General features: G+C 40.2%; 1 protein-coding gene across 1 annotated transcript in view; it reads left to right on the top strand.

Annotated features, from left to right (window-relative positions):
* Positions 1-24,050, top strand: part of LVRN (laeverin) — a 38,825-nt gene that overhangs the window by 1,626 nt on the left and 13,149 nt on the right. The window contains 12 exon segments of the mRNA XM_069880670.1: positions 5,569-5,711; positions 6,839-6,978; positions 10,333-10,459; positions 12,687-12,738; positions 13,141-13,243; positions 15,782-15,895; positions 17,127-17,270; positions 17,569-17,634; positions 17,770-17,835; positions 18,899-19,068; positions 20,773-20,849; positions 23,393-23,532. Coding sequence (XP_069736771.1) covers positions 5,569-5,711; positions 6,839-6,978; positions 10,333-10,459; positions 12,687-12,738; positions 13,141-13,243; positions 15,782-15,895; positions 17,127-17,270; positions 17,569-17,634; positions 17,770-17,835; positions 18,899-19,068; positions 20,773-20,849; positions 23,393-23,532 — 1,342 coding nt within the window.

Genomic DNA, 24,050 nt, shown 5'->3' with positions numbered 1-24,050 from the left:
GTAGGAGCAGTTGGATGCAGCCCCAGGAGCCCTGCATCCCTCTACCCCGGCATTGGGGTCATTGGGAACATGAGAGCAGTTGGATGCTGCTCTGGGAGCCTGACATACCCCTGCCCACGGCATCAGGGTCATTGGGAATGTGGGAGCTGTTGGATATCGCCCCTGGAAGTGCGCATCCCCTCCGCCCACAGCATTGGGGTCATTGGGAATGTGGGAGCAGTGGGACACCACCTGTGGCATGGGAGACATCAGACACAGCCTTGGGAATGTGACATCTCCTCCAGTCATGGCACTGGGGTTGTCTGTGGCTTGGGAGGCATCACGTGCAGTCCCAGGAATCCCATATCCCCTCTGCCAACAGCACCAGAGCAGTCATCAATGGTGTGGGAGGCATCAGATGCAGCTCCAGGAGATGCTGCATCTCTGCATCTCTCCACAGACAGCATTTTATGTGGTACCATGGTCAGACAACACTTGCCTGAGCACCTCGTTGCTTTGTGTGGCGAGAGGCATTGCTGCTGTGTGCTCTGCACAGTTTGCACCCTTTCCCCATGTGTACATCATGGACTGCAAAGATAACATCTCAGGAACTTGGGTTTCTGCTCCATAAGAGTAACTGTCCTCTTCAGAGAGCAGGACATACGTTGCCCTTGCTTTCCTTCAGCCGTTGATTTGATCCACAGTGCTTGGTCTTCATCCTAGCCTCACACATTTCTGTGTAGGACTGAGCTCCTCACCTGCTCTGCCTGTGTCTGTAGGGAGCATATATTTATCTAGGACCCAGGATTTCAGATGAGCGTTTGGTCTTGAGTTTAGAGACACTGACCCCTTGCAGTTTCATCGTGGAGTAGGATGGTGGCTGCTTTAGGCAGCTGGACTTTGTAGGTACTATTATTGTATGTGAAGTTGTTTGGCTCTCACCAAACAGTGATTTCTTGAGTGAGTGCTATTAGGATGCTTTCCTTTTTTTTCCCCCGTTTGAAATGTGGAGTCAGTACTGGGACAGTGTGAGCTTATCGAGCAGCTGACCATCTGAAACACATTTTCATCCTCAAAATAATGCTTTATTTATTCATTTTTTTATTGAGAATCCTCTCAAGGTGAATTGCATTGTAAACTTCCGCATGTGGAACTTTCTGAATAAAAGTAAAGCTTAAGATTGTGATTCAAATAGTTCCAGTGAGAGACTAGTTTCTCAAAATAGATATTTAAAGGAGAGGCAGAAGAATCGCTTCAAGTTATTTCACTTTTAATAAAAGATGAATTGCTGAGTATCAGCAATCAGTGAGTCACAATGAAAACTAGAGTTGAAATTCACATGTTCTTGGCTCCCAGCTTATCAATGAGTCCACCAAACTGTATTGCAGCAGTTCATAGGCTTCTTGTTCAAGCAGGTAGTATTCAGTTACCCATGAGATTCATACATGCAAGTAAGTCCCTGTATGAGCAGCAATAATAAGAAACCGTGAAATAAAATTAATAGTGCTTGTTGAAATGGAGGTCTCTGTGCCTTTTCCACAACGAGTTGACTTTTCAGCTGCCCCCTCGTGTAAATCCTTAGTGATGCCTTGTCTGCTGCATCTGGAAAATTTAATTTATACAGACTAGGTTTTTTAAGAGAAAGGAGATAAGTTGGTTAGCCTTAGAGAAAAATGCAGTATGGTGGTAAATGCATTTAGCAAATATATTCTGTTTTTCTTCAGTTGCTATTTCTTCCCTCACTGATTGCAATTCACAGGATTATTTGTGCAACACTTGAGTTAAGGAAAACATCAGACACTTTGCTTAGCTTACATAATTTTTAAAAAATCCAAATAAGTAGGAAAGCAACAAGCATTTAATTGCTAAATATTGTATCAGTGTGCTTTCTGATGCAGTATTAATCAAGTCCTATATAAGAAACACTGAATTAGACTATGATATTTTTTGATTCAAGTTGTGTAAAATTAAAAAAAAATCTATTGTCAGCTGTGCTCCCACAGTTTAAATAAGAAAAAAGGTTTTAAATCATTAATGTGTTTAGTTCAATTTCCAATTGTTTGAAAGATTTATAACAATTGTTCCAATTAATTCTTAGCATATCATGAAGCACTAATGAAATATGAGGCTACAGTCTAGTTAAAGAGATACCAGTGGGTTCAGACACTGAAATAAATCAGAGGAAATCCACTGATTGCAAATATAGCGTATTGTTTTAGTTACTTGATCCTGCCCACATTCCTATTATTCTTGAATGGATTTTGCATATTTTTTCGGTTCTAAAAAGGCTTTCTCTGAGTCAAGAATATCATAGAATCATAGTATAACCAGGTTGGAAGAGACCCACCGGATCATCGAGTCCAACCATAATATGCAACTGTATCTTGTTGCTTTTTCCTGCACTAAGAATTAAGTCATCACTTTACCATCCGTTTCCTAATGTGATGGGGTCCAGTTACACTGGAGGAGTTTTGAGGAATGTTTTGAGGGATATAGTCTGTAAGCTCTGTCAAGCTGTTAATGATGGGAAAAGATGGATTCTAATGGATTATACAGATAGGGAGCTATGTAAAAACATTCAGTGCCCTTCAGCTGTCAGTACAAAACCCATTACTGTTTTGTAAGGAAATAACTATGTCCAGCAGATTGTCTTGTAGCTCTTCTAAGGTGACTTATACCTGGACTGAGCAGACCTTCAGGGTCTGATTCTGCGTAGGCGTCTGACTTTAGCAAGTAACTTAAACCACTACCTCTAACAGATGATGTGCCATTTATCTATGGACATGCAGACTCCTGTTTATCTTGCATGCGCTATAAATCTTACTGAGTTTTGTAATTTGTGACTCATGGAACCACTAGAGACCTCTCATTCCAGAAGAGTTTAAGCACAGAAGGGCAAATTTTCAGTACACAACTAGATCCTAAAATGAGAAACAAAGTCCATGAAAGCTTGTTCTGTCTGGGCTTTGGTGATGACTTTTTTCTTGGTCTGGTATTCACATTGCAAACCTGCAGAACTAGTTAGATCACACACTGAACTGTTCTCTGTTCTCTCTCTAAGCTGAAGCTGGAGCACATTGGCAAGGTGATTTGGGAAAGCTGTTTGGAGAGACATGTGTTTTCAGAAATGCTAACCTCACCTCTGTGAAAAGCAGAATAATAAAGGCCAAACTTCACTTTTTAACACAGAAATAGTTTGCCAGCAGCTTGATGACCACCCATGTTTTTACTGTTGTTGATAATATGTACTGCCCACCTCATCCTGTCTTACCTACAAAAGAAAACTATGAAAAATCACAGAATCATAGAATCACCAGGTTGGAAAAAACTTCTGACATCATCGAGTCCAACCATACCTATCTGCCACTAAGTACCTCATCTACCCGTCTTTTAAACCCCTCCAGGGAAGGTGACTCAACCCCCTGGGCAGCCTGTTCCAGTGCCCAATGACCCTGCCTGTGAAATATTTCTTTCTGATATACACTCTGAACCTCCCCTGGCGGAGCTTGAGGCCATTCCCTCTTGTCCTGTCCCCTGTCCCTTGGGAGAAGAGGCCAGCTCCCTCCTCTCCACAACCTCCTTTCAGGGAGTTGTAGAGAGCAATGAGGTCTCCGCTCAGCCTCCTCTTCTCTAGGCTAAACAACCCCCTTTTCCTCAGCTGCTCGTAAGTTGCATTATGGGCATCAGATATGCACCATGTTTTGAGATTACAGTGCTTTTACAGAGTCTGTTAATATTAGCTCAGTTTTATCAATGGAAGCAGGAATCTAATGACTCTGTTCCTTGGGCCGAGTTGCACACAGCGCAGTATGTGTTCTGGGAAGTAATGTAAATATCAATAGAAAGCTAATCCATTCACTTCAAGTACCAAGAAAAAGGAATAATAAAACATGATCCTTAGGTTTTGGACACGGTTCTGTGCTACAGATCACCATCAGGTGCAGTCATACTGTGCCTGTACAGCAGATCTGACTTGTTACTCCACTGTGTGGTGCAAATCTGACTCATTACACCCTGTTACTTTATGTATTGATGCTGTCCTGATGGCTTCTGACTCATTTGGGGTGTCCCTGAGCTAAGTGGAAGACTTTGTGCACCTAGTGTGAATATATTGTTATGGAACACCTCAACTACAGCTGAAAAATATTAGCCCTGTGATAACACTGAGGTCCCTGAAACAAGAATTTATGCCATTCTTTTATGGCCAGCTGCTGGCTACTACTTGCCTGCCAGGTGGGGAGCTTTGAGAACCATTGCATGCATATTTTTTTTAATTCCTGGTAAAGATGCCCTAACGTGAACAGCCTAGATCTAAAAGAATTCTTTGAAATCGCGGGTTATGGTGGTTTGTCTTCTCTTTCTGACCAGCATGTGCTGCAGAAGAGTCAGAGATCACTCGGACAGATCTGATCTAATCATTGGTTTATTGAGTCTAGTCACTATGTTTAGGTACGTGAAGTACTTAGTAACTACAGATGGATTGGCGGTCCGTACTCTACTATTGACTGCTCTTAAAGTTAGCATTGGAGACAGAGATTACTGCATAAGCTTACTATACATATCTTAAGTGTTATAGGCATGCAAAAAATGTCTCTTACCAATCCATCAATATCTGGTGTCAGGTAAGGGATCTCTGAGCCTTGAGGGGTGACATTCAGAGGCATCCCTACTCAAGGAGAGATCATCATCATGCAGCCAGCAGCCATAGGGGGAGACCTCAACACACCCTGATGGATGTAGATACTTACAGCGTAAAGAGGTTGATTTGTAGTCAGATTTTCTGCTGTTAATGCGGTTTCGGTTCAGCCTTCAGCCAGACCTGGTTTTTGGGTTTGGTGCTGACGTGTTGCGGATTGTCTCACACAAGAGGATTAACTCTGGTTAAGTCTGTTTGCTGAGCATCTGCTTGGACCAAAGTTCAGTTAGTTCAAACAGGAGGAGTGCATCTTTCACAGCGTGTCACAGAGCTCTCCTCCAGGTGAGGTAAGGCTCCATAGCATGAAGCAGAAAAGGATCCTCCTGAATATTTCCCTGGGCTTGCCAGTGCACCGGGACAGCACTGGTTTCCGGGATTTCTCTTCCATGTGATGTAGCAGATGTATGCAAGTGCATGCATACACAGTTACCTACCAGTAATTACAATTTTTTATCAAGATGTACCGTTAAGAACACATGCATTAAAGAGAGGAGCAACTGTAAAGAGTGATTCTAATTTTGAAGTTAAAGTTGGGAATTGTATCACTTTGGAGCATTGGCCTGCTGCATGCAAACCTTTAATCAACTCTGTCTTAATATACAAAGTAGAAAGGCTCAAATATTTAAAATATGATATGTGGAAAAGATGTGTGAGGAAAAAAAAGAAGAAACCTAATTAAAAAATACTGCTTTTCTCTAGGAGCATCCAAGCTCAACTGTCTGTTGGGTGCAGCGATTTGATCATGGCTTTAAATAATAACCAAACCTTTTCTATATCTGCAAATCTATGTGATTCACTTCTTGCTTTTTCTGATCTTGTGTTTTTATGCACTGTCTGTTTAGTTTCGTCAGCTGTAGCCTGCTGGATTAATCTTACTTTTATTTTCAATACAGTATGCTGATTGCCTCCCAGCTGGAACCAACATATGCCAGGAGAGTTTACCCATGTTTTGATGAACCTGCCATGAAGGCCACATTTAATATCAGAATCGTCCATGACCCAAGCTATGTGGCTCTTTCCAACATGCCTGCTATTGGTAGGTAAACAGCAAGTAGACTTAGGGATTTTTTTTTCCCCTAAATTATATTTTTATAAGGTATAATTTATCTAAACAGGCTCCAATACAACAGTGTTCTGTTGTCCATATGCTGATGTCTTGAAAATGCACAGAAAAGCTGTGCTCATGGACTTAAATATTTGGAGACCGTTATTTGTAATTAATATCCCCGACGACAATAATTCCATAGTTTTGTCAGTGGCAATGTGCTCTCCTCTGGTTGTTGGAGGCAGCATAGGGTTCAATTGCTGACATTTAGTGCTTAGTGGTGTTAAAGGATTCCTTTCATTCTAAGACAATTTTAAGACATATTTACAACATAGAAAAAATTGTTTTACTAGGCAGAGACACTATAGCCACCTGTGTATGTGCAGAATAAGAATTAGAGGACTATAAAGCTCTGTACGTCTTCCTTCAGTCCCTTGCTGGGATCTTATGTGGGATGCACGTAGAGTATAAGATTCCAAACAAATTCCTTAAATTAGTATTCCTGCAGAAATGTACTGGATCTTTTGCCTCCTTATAATTTTTTTTTTCTGCAGATCAGTGCCATGAATTGTTATTTTTCACCTAAATAATTTTCAGCCATTAAAAAAAAGAAGTTTGATGACATTTGCATGGAAGCTAAGTGACTTAGCAATTAAAACAGACAATACCTCTGTGAGAACCACTAGAAATATTTTCTTCCCCTGACAGTCATGTCCATGTCTCTCTTATTAGAAGGAAGGTATCTGATTAAGTAACCTTTAATTCTCGGGCACACGTGAATTATATTTGACTCACAATAGATCGTACATTTTAGAGATACACAACCTGGGATAAATCATCCACAGTTTGCCCACATCCTCAAATGGATGTAATTTGAAATCCTCCCAAGACCTCAATGAAGAAGCTCCGATGAGGATTTTTGGTATTTACATGGAAGGTCACGACACTGATACGTGGCAGTAGCAACGAGCCTGGCTGCTTGCCTTCTACCAGAAAAATATGCAGTTAGTGCAGAAATACAGCGTATTGAAGAGAGGTGTAAAAAAACATGCAGAAACCACAACCTTGTGTGTTACGTACGAGTGATGGTTTGAATATTTCTTTGATATTTTTTCTAGATGTATCTGAAAAGAAGGATGAAAATGGAAGTCTATGGGCTGTTACCACATTTAACACTTCACTGAAAATGTCAACTTACTTGACTGCTTTTGTGATTTGTGATTTTGATTATGTCACCAGAACTGAGCGGGGAAATGAGGTAAATATGAGGCTGCATAACACATTATAGCAGCTTACAACAGGAGCTGGCGCTGTGGTGCATCATGTGCTTTAGAAGGTATCACAGACATTAACTGTGCTTTCCATTCTAAAACTATTTGCTTACATGGCAAAACTGCTAACATTTATCCTGCAGATATTTTTGCAGAAAGCTTTCCTGTAGGACAATTAGTTTATGTCCCGTCCCAATCATTTCATGCAATCCACAGTCAGGTATGGACTCTGTATGTCAAAACTTTAGAGGTAGCTACTCCACAGAAAGTACTGGTCATAATTCAGACTCATCTTAGTTGGGAAAAAAATAAACAAAACCAAACATTTCCACTGCTGTGACAAATAGCCTAGGGGAAGACAGATAATTCAGTGCCTTGTTCTTCAGGACTCTTTTAGGAGCAGCATCATGACATCAGCAGGAGCAATACTCTGATCCAACTAGTATTTTAACCTTTTATTCTGTAGTGTACACATCTTTTAACCTCAAAAAGTGACAGTTTTGTGTTTGAAGCTTCTTCAGCTTTGCTCTGATGGTACAATGGCCAAAGTTTCTTGAGGGAAACTTTAAAAAATACACCGTTGGCACCAGTTGTTTCACTTTCCTTCTTTTGCTGAAAGACAGCGGGGGAAAGATATATAAAGTTGTTCAAAATAAATAGTAAACTCAAGCATAAAGCTACTGAGGGTACTATATATTTGCTATCCTTAATAAATCATAGAATCATAGAGTAGTTTGGGTTGGAAGGGACCTTAAAGATCATCCAGTTCCAACCCCCCTGCTTTACGGTTAGTTCATTATCATTCTACTGGGGAAAGGTGGGACAAGTTGAGAGCCAAGTTCAATTATGGTCTTGAAAGCATAGTATTGGCTCATTTTTAATGTTAAAATTGGACTTGGTATTTCTGTATTGGCTTTGTGTGATAAGGTTTTGGTAGCAGGGGGTACCGGGATGACTTCTGTAAGAAGCCACTAGAAGCTTCCTCTGTTCCCAAAAGAGCTGTTGCCAGTTGGCTCCAAGGTGAACCCACCGCTGGCCAAGGCAGAACCTGTCAGTGGCAGTTGGTAGCACCTCTGAAATAGCATATCAAAGAAAGCAGGGGGGAAACATGCAAAAGCAGCAGCAGTCAGGAGAAAGAAGCGGTAATGTAAAGGAAACAACTCTGCAGACACCAAGGTCACTGAGGAAGGAGGAGGAGGGGGTACTCCGCGCACCAGAGCAGAGATTCCCCTACACCCCATGGTGAAGACCATGGTGAGGCAGACTATGTCCCTACAGCCCGTGGATGTCCATGGAGGAGCAGATATCTGTCTGCAGCCCATGGAGGACCTCACACCAAGACCAGGTCAATGTCTGAAGGAGGCTGTGACCCTGGGAAGCCCAAGCTGGAGCAGGCTTCTGGCAGGACCTTTGGCCCCATGAAATGAGGAGTCTGCACTGGAGCAGGTTTGCTGGCAGGACTTGTGACCCTGTGGGAGTCCCACACTGGAGCAATCTGTTCCTGAAGGGCTGCACCCCTTGGAACGCATCCATGCTGGGCAGCTTGTGAAAAACAACCCCCATGGGAAGGACTTGTGTTAGAGAAGTTCATGAAGGACTGCTTCCCCTGCGAGGGACTCCACACTGAAGCACAGAAAGAGTGTGAGGATTTGTCCTCCTGAGGAGGAAGGAGTGCCAGAGACAACACATGCTGAACTGATCTTAAGTTCCATTCCCTGTCCCCTGTGCCACTTGGGTGGAAGGAGGTAGAGAAATTGGGAGTGAAGCTGAGCCTAGGAAGAAGAGAGGCATGGGAGGAAGGTGTTCTAAGATTCAGTTTTGTTTCTCATTATCCTTCCCTGATTTGATTCATAATAAATTAAATTCATTTTCCACAAGGCAAGTCTATTTTGCCCATGATGGTAATTTGTGGGTGATCTCTCACTGTCCTTAACCCGACCCATGAGCATTTAGTTATATTTTTCTCTCCTCTGTCCAGGTGATGAGGGTGAGCGATAGAATGGGCATCTGGCCGCTCTCCAGGGTCAGCCCACCACAGTTTTGATAGGAATGGTTGGACTCGATGACTGGGTGGGTCTCTTCCAACCTGGTTATTCTATGATTCTATGATTCTATGTCACACCTGCTGTCCCCTCTACAGAACATGCTTATGTTTCTGACAGTGCTGCCTTTTTCTTGGGCTGATGTGTACTGAAATGAGTCTGCAAAGTAAAGTGTTCAAATGAGCATTTTTTCAGAGGGAAGAGGCACAGCCCATGTTCTGAGAGATAAGAGGGGAAAGGCTTTCAGACAGAGATGCTCCATTTATGTCTCCACAGTGTTTGTGTAAGATGTTTGTTGTGTCTTTTTTGTTATTTCTTGTAAGTAGTTGACAAAACGAAACATGAGATTTTATAACTCAAAGCTCATACTAGGATTAGGATTTTAAATCTGCCCATTGTGTTTATGTTTTGCAAAATGAAGCAGTCTGTTCTTTGAATCTCCTCCAAAGCCTTAGCTGAAAAGAGGACCTCAGAGGCTGAGGATACTCTGTTGATTGAATATGCCTTATTTTTTTCTCTGGTAAAGTAATTCCTGATGCTTCCTAACTCTGCAGCTCTTTGTGAGACCATGTATTGCATTTATACACAAGCAGGGTGGAGGTTTTAAGGTGTGGGGGCATCTAGGGGCACTTGCACCCAGAGATACATGATGGAGACATAAACCTTTTCTCAGTCCACTCCATCGCCTTGGGCAGGCAGCTGCCCTTTTCAGTTATGTGACAAAGCAAATGAGCATGGGAGGGGAAAGCTTTGCCTGCTGCTGCTGTATCCATTACTTGTAGGCATAGTCAGAAGTATTGTTACTCTCTCCAGCAGCAATGGGAGGCCAGTGGTATGTTTCAGGCTGTCAGAAAATTCGAGAGGAGAGATTTGTATTTTTGGACAGCAAATGCTTTCTCAACATCCATGCCTCTCCCTTTAGGGAAAAAGTAGTAAACTGAAGGGAAGTCTCCCACCCAGGCTCACTGGCTGGAACATGTTGGCTTAAGATGTGTCATTCTACTTTTACAGAATGTCCCATATAATAAAAGAAAAAACAGGAGTCTGTTTGTTCCAGCAATGTATAAAAGGATTTAAGTCTTGGGCTTTGGAAGTGCTGGGACTGTCCTAGATTTTAGGAGGATTAGGCTCTGTGCCAGATTCTATTAAGTCCAGAAAACTTGAGTTGGGATTTTTTTTATTAAAAGGTTCATTGCATGGTCTGATTTGGATAGACAGCATTTTCAAACAATAATTCAGCAGCACAGAAAATTAAAACGTGAGGGTTATCTAAAATAACCTTTCCTTCTTTTATTGCAGATACGTATTTGGGCTCGGAAAGAGGCAGTTGAAAATGGGTATCTTGACTATGCTTTAAATATCACTGGCCCAATATTTTCATTTCTGGAAGACTTACTTAATGTCAGCTACCCTTTGCCAAAGACAGGTGAGATTGCTTATTTTCTTAAACAGATCAGAAGTGGCTGCTGATGGTGTGATATTCACAGAAACAACGGTTTCTTCTACAATATTAACTTTTTGCAACTTATCGTATTCATGAAATAAAATCCCTAAGCTTTAACTCACTGCGTTCTCCTTTCTGTATCTTGGCTCTTATTAACCCATCACTTAGCACTCCTACCTTCACATCTCACTCATTCTTTTTAAACATAATTTCCTAAGAAAGGGGCTGATGGGCCTGCAAAGGGGATAGAAGGGAGTTGTTCACTCATCGCTTTTTCTGGGATGCAGAGACCATACCAGGCAAGGATGTTGTAGTCCCCATGTCCTCCTAGTAGATCCCTGCTTGCTATAATCCACGTCTTCCCAAAACACTCCTCACTTTCTTCAATATGTCCCTGTCCTACCTGTGAGTTGGCTATACGTTCCTGTACATTCCTCCCTAGAAAAAATTTTCCCACAGGAAAACATCGTTTCTACTTAAAATGGACATCAGTTAAGTCAGTTAAGTCAAGCTTCAGTCAAGAAGAAAGGGTGCCGTCATGTAATTCCACTGTACAGTTTGTCTGTTACTTGTACTTGGATTCCCAAGGATGTCAAAATTAATATTATGGGGAAATGTGCTGCTTGATACAAATTCATAGAATATTGAGAGTACAGAAGGCAGTTCTTATTTACAATGGGTTTTGGACCTTGCTGTGATCTTAGTAGACTGCAGGCCTATGGGGAAGAATTTTCCTCCTTTCTTGACTAGATAATCCTTGGATGTGTTAAATCTGTATTTGGGCACTTGAAATAAATAAATTTCATTTGTGTAAATGTATTATCTCCCACTGTATTTGGTATAACTCACAGAATCATTCACTATACTTCTCATGGAAAATGTAACATATTCAATCTTCACTCACTTAATTTTGTTGTCTTAGTAATCATACAAGCTGCTCAAGGGCTGTAGACCATTCTGTTTCACACTTGTGTTCTTGTGTTTAGCAGCAGTGTCAATGCATTAATTCATTAATATAAAAATACTACAACACTGAAGTAGAAGAACAGTATTGTAGGCTTCCTACTAGGTAAGATTCCAGTTTCACAGGATGTTGTAACGCCACTACAATCCCCACTGTAATGCCATGCAATACCAACTGCATTTCCCACTGACTCCTTTGAAGTTTTGCTTAAAAATCAATAGAATTAGATAAACTAAGAACATCTCCTTGTAAATGCTAGAAATTTCTGTTGCAAAATGTGAAATTAAGAATAAATAGATTTAAAATCAGGGATATTTAAGGGTTTGTCTTCACCTGATTTTAATGGAGTTATAATTAAGCTCTCTTGCTCCAGGCTGGGTAGATGAGGACTGTATCAAAAAAGCGAGATACTTTTGCTGTGAGCCTGTGGCATAAGCCCTGCTAAGGTGCAGTCTAGCTTTGCTTGGGTTCAGCACCTCATTTCCACTAACCACTTAGCTTGTGGACCAGAACTGACTCGTGGTCATCTGGTTTGGAGTACAAGCTTCTGTCTTCTTCCAAAATGCTTTGTATCTCTTTCCAAAATTTTGCTTTTCGCTGCTGAGTTTAAACAGCACATCTTTCTTTGAGATCCTTGATGTTTCATCCAGCTCTTGCATTTGAACTGGAAAAAATACTCCCTGTGCATAAGGCAGAAGAGTAGTACAGAGGTAACAGCCCTGCTGTGGAAACAAAGACATGACGTTTCTAAGGCACCTTTCCAATAAGAGCGGAAGGGATTCTATGATTCTATGATCCTTCTACTCACATAGCTGTAAGAGCAAGGTTTTTTTATCAGTTGCTGGCCCGAAGAAAGAGGTAAGTATGATCTTTCCTAAACACATGAGAAACTCATACAGAGAAAGATTTCTCAGATCCAGAAGTGAATATATTCTCTCCTAGCAGTAGTAGACTGCAGTCATTTTTGTGCAAAAGCTTTATGTACAAGATACAGTACAGATCGGGGCTTCATGATAATGTATGATGTGGCTTCCTGAAAGGCTGGCAGTCCTAGATGGAGAGTAAGATGAGAAGAAATTTCATCAACCATTTGCAAGCTCATTGTCATAATACTGTAAAGATCCACTAAGCTGTAGTAGCTAACTGCACAGTGAACCAGGAGCATTAAAATCATGTGAGCGTTTTTGCTTCTGAAAATTTTAAAGATACCTTTTTTTTTTTTTCCCCCTCTTTGAATCAATTTAGATCTGGTTGCACTGCCTGATTTTGGAGCAGGTGCTATGGAAAACTGGGGGCTAGTAACTGTGGGAGTGGGAGTCGGACCCCGAGTAACGATTAAATCTCAATGTGAGTATAGTCGTTCTCCTTTATTCATAAACACAACACTCCTTATATACTTATTCTAGCAGAGCACAAGCTAATAAAACAACTTACAATTGGTCATACTGTACTGTCCATGCACCTTAAGTAGTTACAAGATTGGTTAAAAGATGTTAAGCACTCAAAGGGGGCTGGTACAATGGTCTTGATGTTTTAGGGACTTCCCAGCGCTGAGTTCTGTGCTTTTGTTATGCACTTTCTTCTATCAACATACCAAGGTCAGTTTTAAGGAGGAACGCCAGGTCTAGTCACAAGTGTTAACCCTGGATTGTTCATTGCTATCAAATCATGTCCTTGGTTGTCGAGCCATCCTTCCACAAATAACGTTCCGAGAATCATCACTGATGTACCTCCCAAGTCATAAATTCACATGCAGAAAGGCAATGATTGCCATAATTGTGTCGCATGAGCTAGGACACCAGGCACGTGGTAAAAAATTCGGTACATTTATTTGTCTATGAGGTTGTTTCCTTCTGGTTGCTGGTGATGCAGTTTCACTCAATAGAAGAAAAAAATAATTTGACCTCGGGGGTGGGGTGGTGAGCACTAGGGTCCTGAAAGACTACTTGATTATGTGTTCCACAGATAAATTAATATTAAAGGCAGATTCTGTCATATTACAGACTGCATACTGACTGCCCAGGACTCATTGATTCAAAACTGTTAATGGGCTACTTATTTTTTTCTTACACAGTACTTGAATACCATACTACAAAATACTATAGGGATGACAAAGTGCAATGTATATACAGTATACTTAGCAATTTGTGGTAGAATTAATGGACTTCATAAATATGATCTAGTGGGTCCTTTCCAACGTAGTGATTCTATGATTCTATGATTCTATGATTCTGTTCTTTTGTAGCGGCAGTGCATGTACATATTGCAATAGATACTGTTTTTCTGTAAGAAACAGTCTATGGTGTGATTGAACAAAATTAATGTGAACACATTTTGCAGTGTAGCTGGACCCTTGTCCAGTTTTTATAGAGATTTTAAAAAATTTTCATATTTGTTTTGGAATGATAATGCAGTTTCACTTTTTTATGGACTATAATTTACTGTTGTTTGCCAGAGCAATAGCTGTTTGCACTTAGTCAATAAAGTTAGCGAATCAGTTTAACTTGGCTAGTGCATTTGTATGACTTTCTGGCAAGGTCTGTAACTTTTCAGACCTTCAGATGAGCAGAGTGTTTTTATTGCAGCCCAATGTCAGTAATGTCATTAAACAAATGTCAGTACTTAATTGAGCTATTTCAAAACACAGTCATCATTCCAATGTTTAAGAATTAACAAATGAAATATGAATCCGCAAGTGATCAACTTTTTGTCCAATGTGAACTGCCAAATATGAGTACGTAGAGCTGTTGTGGAAGTTTTATTGCTTGCCGGGATAAAGATTTGCTGAATTTGGAAATGGTTATTTCCCCAGTTCTCTTTCTTATACCCCTGGTAATTTCCCTTTATTAAGAACACAGAAAAAATGTTTTTATAATTTCTTGATAAACCACAGAATCACAGAATGGTTTGGGTTGGAAGGGACCTTAAAGCCCATCCAGTCCCACCCGTGCCACGGGCAGGGACACCTCCCACTGGATCAGGAGCTCCAAGCCCCATCCAACCTGGCCCTGAACCCCTCCAGGGATGGGGCAGCCACCCCTGCTCTGGGCAGCCTGGGCCAGGGCCTCCCCACCCTCATCGTGAAGAACTTCTTCCTAATGTCTAATCTAACTCCTCTCCTCTCCAATTTCAAGCCATTCCCTCTTGTCCTGTCACTCCAGGCCCTTGTAAAAAGTCCCTCACCAGTTTTCCTGTAGCCCTTTCAATACTGGAAGCTGCTCTGAGGTCTCCCCGGAGCCTGCTCTCCCGGGCTGAACAAGCCCAACTCTCTCAGCCTGTCCTCATACGGAAGGTGCTCCAGCTCTCTGATCATCTTTGTAGCCTCCTCTGGACCCGTTCCAACAGCTCCATCTCTTTCTTATGTTGAGGATTCCAGAACTGGACACAACACTCCAGATGAGGTCTCCCAAGAGAGGAACAGAGGGTCAGAATCCCCTCCCTCCCTGCTGGCCACGCTGCTTTGGATGCAGCCCAGGACACGGTTGGTTTCTGGGCTGTGAGCACACGTTGCCGGCTCATGTCGAGTTTCTCATCGAGCAGCACCCCAAGTCCTTCTCTGCAGGGCAGCTCTCAGTCACATCATCCCCCATCCTGTACTGAAATCAGAGATTGCCCCGACCCAGGTGCAGGACCTTGCACTTGGCCTTGTTGAACCTCATGAGGTTCTCCCAGCCCCACTGCTCCAGCCTGTCCAGGTCCCTCTGGATGACATCCCGTCCTTCTGCTGTGGGAACCGCACCACTCAGCTTAGTGTCATCTGAAAACTTGCTGAGGGTGCGCTCGATCTCACTGTCAATATCATTGATGAAAGTATTAAACCGCACTGGTCCCAGTACAAACCCCTGAGGGGCACCCCTTGTCATGGATCTCCAGCTGGACTTTGAGCCTTTGACCCCTACTCCCTGAATGCAGCCATCCAACCAATTCCTTATCCACCAAGAAGTCCACCCATCAAATCCATAGGTCTTCCATTTAGAGAGAAGGATGTGTGCCCTAATTTTAATTATAGCCTGCTATGAACTTTGGGATATTTAAATATAAATATTTAGATTTTTATTGGGAAATGTTTAAAATTGAATAGAGTGAAAGAATGGTGTAAAGCATGGAGTATGGAATTGTAGATTAAACAACTAAAAAATAATTCCCTTGAACCTCTGCCTTCTTCAAAGATGCATCTTTTCCTACTGAATTCTCATTATCTGAAGGAATATCCAGCATTTTATTCAATTGATGTGTACACATTAAATAAAGTTGCTTCAGTGTAGGTGTATGTGCTTAACCTGCAAAACTGAAAACAGCAGTCCAAGGAGATTTTGAGACATCTTTTCTTTCTATCTAAGTGGTTTGGAAATCTGGTTACGATGAACTGGTGGAATGATCTATGGCTTAATGAGGGTCTGGCGTCTTACTTTGAGTACCTGGGAGCTACCTTTGTTGAACCCAAGCTTTCACTGGTATGTACTAATGTTTTTTGAGGTTAGCTAAAGTAGCGAAGTTACAGCATGTATGAAGAAAAGGAAGGTGCGGAAGGATTTTTAGGTCATGAGAGATGCCTATCTTCTGCTTTGAACTTCAAAACCAGCTCACTTTATTCTCTGTGATGCAGTAATTTAATATGATCGAAAAGTGTAAACGCCATTAAATTTTAAATGGGAATAGATCCTTACCTGCTTTTTAATTTTAATCTTTTGTTTTAGAAGTTTGCCTTTCTAAAACTCAGCAACTGCCATTTTAATTATGTCCATGGTGTAAATTTTAATAGTGAGCAGTAATTCCATCTGATAAATTACAGTTATGTGATGTGCCTTGGAAACCTGCAGTATATTACTGTAGAGATGTGAGAGCACAGGGTTGGCTTGGACACAATATTTGCCCTGGGGTACACTGCTAGTTACTGGCCTCCAACTAGACTTTGTGCCACTGATCACCACCTAACTGCAAGTTGAACTCTGGCAATTAAATTTACTGGCTGTTTGCAGGAAGAAAAATTGGTCAACAGATTTGACCCCATTAATTGGAAGCTTATGTTTTTCTCCTTGAGATGCAGAAGTGATCAAAATGTCTTGCGGTGGTTTAAGAATTTAGGTGGGTTTTTCTTAACTTTGTAATTAAATCGTTTTCAATCCCATCTTTGCACAGATACTCATCTGAGGGAAATGAAATCATCATTTGACAAAAAGCAAACTTCACTGATTTACACCAAAGAGCCAGATTCACTCTTTATTTCTCACCAAGTGGCAGCAAAAATGCTGCATAGTTAAGGCTTGCTACCCTCAGTAGCCTAGTTTTAGGTTATTTCTCTGGGTTGCAGCAGGGAAAACAAGGAATTTGGGAAGAAAATGACATACAGATGTAAATGAGATACAGATTTTCAATATTTGTTCATTTGTTATTTAATATAGTTGACTTATTTTTCACAGAGGATTATGCTCTAATTATCTTTGTCAGGCCCAAGACCACAGTCTTCTCAGATAGTAAAATTTTCGCTGATTACTAATGTTGCATGCGGAAAATGTTAGGATTGGGTACACAGTCCATTTTACTTCATGGGAGAGTTAGTGAAGGAAGAAAGATCTTTTCTTGTTTATTGACAGACTATTTCTACTAGTGCTAATCCTACAGTCTATTCTCCTGAGAATACATATTTTCTGTTCAGATCGCTTAGATTTGTCATTTTTCTTGCAGGATAAAATTTTTTATGATCATGTTGTAAAGCCAGTGTTAAGGGATGACAATGAAATAGGATTTCGATCACTGTCAGAGAGGGAAGACAAGATCAACAGATCGTTTTCTTTAATGTCTCTGTTTGACAGCATCACATACAACAAGGTTAAAAAATAAAATTCTTACTGTTTCTATGTTCTAAACTAATGGTGCAAAGTAAGTTTGAGAGAAAGTGTTGAATTACGATGCTTTTTGACCGTTGTTTTGTTATTCAAAGTTTGTTTCTGCTGCGCACTCTAGTGGATGTTGCAAATCTATTTGACTATGAAAGAACTGGTGAAAACATTTTTAACCTACATGAAATATGAAGCATAGGAATAGCCTGACTAATTTCTCTGGATTATAGTTTGAGAAAATATTGCAATAGTAATTCATGTTTTCTCATAGATTTTTTGTACTTTAGGGGGCTTCGATTACCTGGATGCTTTCTGGTTTCCTGACTGAGAAGTTGTTTATTAGAGCACTTACTGTAAGTCTGAAAAACCAAGACCTTCGTTTTGGTTTATAAGCTTTAAAATGACAATTGTACAAAATTGCTGTTTGCCTTGCGGATGTTTTTTGTTGAATCCTCATGATTTGTCATGCTTCTGTTTATTCCACACAGTCGTATCTGAAAGAATTTTCCTTCTCAAACGCCAACCAAGATGACCTCTGGACCCACATACAGATGGTACTAATTTTATCTCTTGTATTGTTGCTCTGGTGTTTGGCAGAGTCCCAGTTTAGGATATATAGTATTTGTAGAAGACTGCTGTTGAATTTGGCAATCACTGATGCAGTCATTCTCTTGAATAAAATTTACTTTGCTGGCTTTTTTGGATAATGTCTTCGCAAGTCTTTGGCTACTTAAGTGTACCTGAGATCAGTGGAGCTAAGTGAAATGAGTAGAGAAATGACATGGGAAATCAGGGCCAGATGGAGTTTTGGGATTCATGGAGATTGCCTAAGCCTACATGAAATTTCATAGCCTATTCTTCTGGAGCTTACGTTTTGTGAGATCAGAGTGTGTGATGCTCTGGGCTTGATGATCAAAGATGCTGATATGTCATACACTCAGAAAACTCAATACCAAGGGTGGTATAGCTCAGCCTTTGACTCTGCTGGTTTTGGCAGAAATCTGGATAAGAAATCAGGTGCTAGTAATAGGTTTATTTTTTAAAATTCCACTTTCCTCATCCTCCAAATAAGGCTTCCATTGCGTTCCAGACTTGGTCTTCGGTTTAGAATGACAGTGCCACAATTTCAGAGGCAAGGCTGTCACATTTTTTAAGCCAACAGACTGTACCAATTCACACCAGTTAGGGCTCTAGCCTGGTATCTTTTTTCAGTTTGTCTTTACTGTTCAGATTGTTCACTGGGTAGTCACTTAAAAATATTTGTGTTCTGTTAGCTTTATTTGTGTAAAATTAACAAATTAAGTCTGTCATAGCCGTAAAGGGATGTAAGTATATTAACACTAAAAAGAGAAAGGTTAGTGGTTGTATTATAGGAGTCAGAAATGTCATCTCAGTATTTCTTAATTCCTAAAAAAAGGCTTGTGGTTTCTTTATAATAATGTCAGTAATGTCCTTCAGACTTTGTTTACATTGATTTTTTGGATTTATCGAAGACAGCAAACTGCCAAGCAGTCAATTTTTCTCTAATATGTTAGAAGGACCCCTAGAGTGTTGCTGAAGAAATATCAGTAGGTACTTGTTTATCATAAATATTTCTAACTCCTGTTTCTTTTGCAGGTCGTAGATGCACAGGATGAAGTCCAGTTGCCAGCATCTGTGAAACAAATAATGGATTCCTGGACGTGCCAAAATGGGTTTCCAGTTTTAACATTAAATATAACCACTGGCACAATCAGTCAGGAACAGTTTCTTAATAAAAAGAACGAAATTAATACTGATTCTTACAAGTATGTTTAATTTGTATTTTTGTAATATGTTTATACCCTATTTTTGAAACTCTTCAGTTAGAACCACCCGATTTTTTAATTTTTTGTTTTTTCTTGTCATGAGCTGTCAAGTAAAATCCTTTTGGGATCGGTGTTTGCAATAGTCCTGCAAGCCAGTTGCTTTGCTAAAAGTTTGCTTTCCTCTGGAGTAGTGACTTTTCCATCCAAATAGCAGCTTTTTTTTAGGGCAGACATGAGCCATGGCTAGGTGGCAGCTCAGGAGTTTTGCCTGACATCTTCTTCCTTCCTCTTCCTTGTATGGACCAACAATCTTGATGAACCATGCTGTAGCTTGTTTTCCAGTGCCACATACTCCCAGTCTCTCCTGGGACAGAGTTTGCACTTAAGTATTTTTATAAATGACGCCTTTCTCAGGAAGTGCTAAGCACCTGATGTGTAGCTCTTAACTTTTCTGTCAATGAGCATTGCCAATTGCCTGGTGCTTTTGAAAGCTGTGTTGCTTACTTAGATACTAAAAGCAGTGACAGGAGGACCTGCCTTTGGTCACCCACTTTGAAAACTCGTGGCTAAGGTTTGAACTTTTTTGACATTTGCCAGTTATCAAAAGTGCTTAGATGTATGGATGCGGCTTATGTGATGAGTTCTCACATGGTTAGAAAGTACAAAAGAGAGAAAAACCCGAAGTATTTTTCCTCTGGCTGCTGTTGCTGGTCATGTGAACAGCCTGGAGAAATTTTGATGGACCACAGAGTGTTTACAGAGTTTCTTGTGCTCCCAGGCTCCAGGAATTGCATAGCATTAGTCCATTTAGCTTCTTTGGGTAGCTCACATAAGGGGTTCCAAGTTACAAATGCTAATCCTTTGCTGTAGTTTCAGGAAGAGACAATACCATGTGAATGTAAGCAAATCCAGGACATGTATTATGTGATTTTTCATTTCTGTGGGCAACTTCAGTTTTTTTAATCTTTCAACTGTTTTCGCTGGGAGTTTTGCAGTCCTCCAGAAAGGAAGTTACAGTCATCTGAGCTACAGTTGTATTGCTTGCCTTTTTAACTAGATACCCTCCTGAAAAGGAGTTTTACATTCTCCAGAAACAAAGTGGATTGTACTAAGTCTTCTCCCAGCTAACAAGTGATAGGATGAGAGGAAATGGCCTCAAGTTATGCCAGGGGAGGTTTCGATTGGATATTAGGAAAAATTTCTTTACCAAAGAGTAGTGAAGCCCTGGCAGAGGCTGCCCAGGGAAGTGGTAGAGTGCCCATCCCAGGAGGGGTTCAAAAAGTGTGTAGACGTGGAAACTTGGGAGTTTAGTAGGCACAGTGGTGGTGAGCTGGCAGTTGGACTGCATGAGCTTAGAGGTCTTTTCCAACCTTAATGATTCTATGATTCTGAATGAGGAGAATAAAATTATTGCCTGAAGAAGGTGACCCAGGGCACAGATATATTGTTATTAAAATACCTAGCATTCTAAATATGAGTGTTTTTTTGAAGCCATGCTTAAATTCTCTTATCTTTGGTGAGTCTAAGTGCTGATCCAGCATAACCACACTTATCTGGTATGTTTTTGTGCATTAGAGAGGGGAGAAAGTAGATGGAGATTCTTGTAAGAAAGAACTCATCTAAAACAGAGTTTAGCATCAGCTCAGAGGGGTTTTTAAGTGTAAGAATTGATTACATTATTTCTTTTTTTTTTTTTTTGTTAAGTAACACATGGATTATTCCTATTTCTTGGATGAGAAATGGATCATCACAACTCTTAATGTGGCTAGATAAAAGCAGCAGTAAGTAACGTGTTGTTCAGACATGCTAAAACCAAGCTGGTAAAAACCACACCTAACTCCTCTATAAACAGAAGAAATATTTGACTTGAACAGGGGGATAGAAACTTTATTACAGAATTGTCTGTGTTTATCTGATATGTTAATGTTATGTTACAATAGCAATAAATTTTCAAATAGGTTAATTTCTTGGGGTTTTTCTGTGTTGCATTAATCTTCAGGATGTGTTTTTAATAATAAGGTCAAATGCAGATTGTGGACAGAGATTTCCACAGCAGTTTTGATTTTTTCATTTTGTACACAAAACCAAACTCGAGTCCCTCATGCTTCTGTTTTATTCTTACCCTAGCAGGTCCCATTGATTTTAATTACAGCTTTTTAGTACAGGAAGGATCTCTGCCGAGATGTATCAAAAAATGATCAGCTTACGTAGTAGCTGCAAGACTGAAAATATTAAAAACAGCTGTGAAGGGACCCGATATTGTCATTCATGGATATCTGTAAAAAACATCTAGTGAATATTTTGAACACTGTGTAATATAATTTGTTTATGCAAAATAGATGCAAAATACACATAAAAAGAGTAGGAATTTAAAAAGTTTTCAAGGCTATCATAAATTCTAAATTTATATTATAAACAGAAATTTGAGTTTATGGCCACCTCCAGTCACATAAAAAGTTCATTTCTTTCTCATCTCAGTGCTTTCCAATAAAGAACTATATATTCTGAAAAAGAAAAGTATCATCAGTATAATGGGGTAATTATTTCTCTTTGGCAAGTCAGTCCTGAACTCTGTCAGGTTTTGAACCAGTTAAAAGAAAATGCAGAGACTGATGTGTTTGTAGAATGCTTAAGAAAGAAACTAAAATGCGATCTATGCATATTACAGCTCTCCACTCTCTGTTTGCAGTGGTTAAGAGCTACTTTCCCTTTTTTTCAGGCAATAAGATATCTTGAGTGATCATTTCACAGTACGTGAGCAAGTAAATAAGCTAAGTGTGGATGTTTATTCCTCTGAATGCTTTAAAGTTAAATAAACCAATGACTGATAAGATGAAAAGTCAGAAAATTTGCCTAAAAGAATTTTTTGGCAATTCTTGCTTAGAGGAGTTACTGTCATGTGCGAAGCTTGTCTTATTGAAGTGATTAACAATTCCATTTCCTTTTAAAAGATGCAGAAGTTATGAAAAAAAAACCCTATCATGCTGCATCTGCCTGAAGGTACCACGATCAAGTAGAAATTCAGTCTTTAGAACACATTCCACTTGCATGTGAAAGCCATGTCTCAAACTTACCAGACTCTATTCAGTCAAAGAACTTGCATTCAGGTTTTAGGATTAAAAAAAGAATATTTTTTTTCTGACTTTTTGATGCATAATTAAACAAAAACTTTGTAAGTTTCTTACAAAGATAGAATAGTTGAGGGGACATCTAAATTCAGTTACCATTTTGTCCCTGTGAGATTGGAATGGCTTCTGGTGGAGAAACTTTATGGTGTCATGCAGACAGGAGGGACAGGAAGAACTGCTAGTGCCATATTCTAGACACCTACACTGTTTTTAAATAGTTAAGCCAGTATCTATCATGTGCCGTTTCTCCCTCTCATTTAATTCGTGGGGATGACTGAAGGTGAACCCTGTAGTCCTTGCTCTGCCAGAACATGTTGAAGTCTCAGTTCTTCTGTTCAGAGGGCAGCAGTGCTGCATCTAGACTACTCACCAATATTGATTTATAGTCTTCTTAAATCAGGATGGTCATAACCACTTAACGCAGCATTTGGATCCTCTTATGTGGAGGCAGCTTAGAGCCTCCAAGCTCCTTCAGGTGCACCGTAAGCGATCAGGAGCAAGTAAACAGACATGCACATATGAAGTAGGTAGTAGAGAGATGAAATAAGACTGCAGAAGGAGGGCTTTAGTGAGTGATATAGCTCAAAAGGACTGCGGGACATTTATTTAAAATACAAATTTTGATTACTTGGGGTGTTTTTTACATAAATTTAGCTGTTTTGCTTTCCTTAATCTCCATTCGTGTAGATACTGGTAGATGGGACATGGTTTAGTGTTTGATAGGAATGGTTGGACTCGATGATCCGGTGGGTCTCTTCCAACCTGGTGATTCTATGATTCTATGGTCAGTCCCTTTGCAAGGTACTGAATGTTGTGTTTTGAAGCAGCTCCAGGAGCAGCAGGTGGGCTGGGAGTTCATGCTCTGCAGCAAGTGTGTGGGGGTTTTGCGCCTCATCCAGACTGATTTGTCTTGAGTGACCATTCTGAACTCTCCTAGCAGCCTACAAGCTAAAAGGCAGGAGTAGAGTGCGTATTCAGCCTACCCTCTGCCCCCTCAAGGTGCTCAGCACCTGAGGGGTCAGTTGCTTGAAGTTCTGCTGTGCAGAGCAGAGATCAAAACTGCACTGAATTTTTTTGAGTGCAACTTCAAACTCGGGTCCCAGATCTCAGAGGAGGACCTAGTGCAGTGTTTAAAAATGCAAAAGAATTTAGCGATGCACAGAAATAAAATCATACATTTCAATATCACTTTACAGAAGCGTTTCCTGAAATGCAAGTATCGGAGTCGGAATATGACTGGATCCTACTAAATGTAAATTTAAATGGATACTACAGAGTGAACTATGATCAATTAAACTTAAAAAGATTAGCACGCTTGCTTGAAAATGATCCAAAGGTAAGATCACACTTGTTTTCTGAAGCTTATAAACAGACTCTTTCCATGTATTTCTTCATGCAGTTCTGGCCAGTAATCATTTTGATGAAAATCTAGAATAATGAGAAACTCATGTATCACATAAGAAAAAATGATGCACTGTTGCTCCACTGAAGCCCCTGGCAGCCTTCCATAGCAGAAGAGGAACAGGCCCAAATAGTTAACACAAGCATGAAAAAGACCTTTATATGAGATGGCATTCTGTCTTCAAACTTGTCTTAACAGCTTGTGATTCTTCCGTTCTCTTAAATTCCTCTCAAAGGGTTTATTGGTACAGATGTGTGACTGAGATTAAACTTCTATCGGATATCCATGAAGAAGGAAAGCTGGGAGAAAGCTTTTTATTGCCTCAAAGCACCATAATTCTGACAATGAGATTTAAAAAATAAATAAATAAAATTGGTTTAGCTAACAACGATGAGAAAATTTAAGCTTTCAGCATAACAGTAGTTGGTGCAGTCAGGTGAATTCTCCAGAAG

Source organism: Phaenicophaeus curvirostris, chromosome Z, assembly GCF_032191515.1.
Source record: "Phaenicophaeus curvirostris isolate KB17595 chromosome Z, BPBGC_Pcur_1.0, whole genome shotgun sequence".
Taxonomy (NCBI): Eukaryota; Metazoa; Chordata; class Aves; order Cuculiformes; family Cuculidae; genus Phaenicophaeus; species Phaenicophaeus curvirostris.
This window is presented reverse-complemented; position numbering and strand designations above follow the sequence as displayed.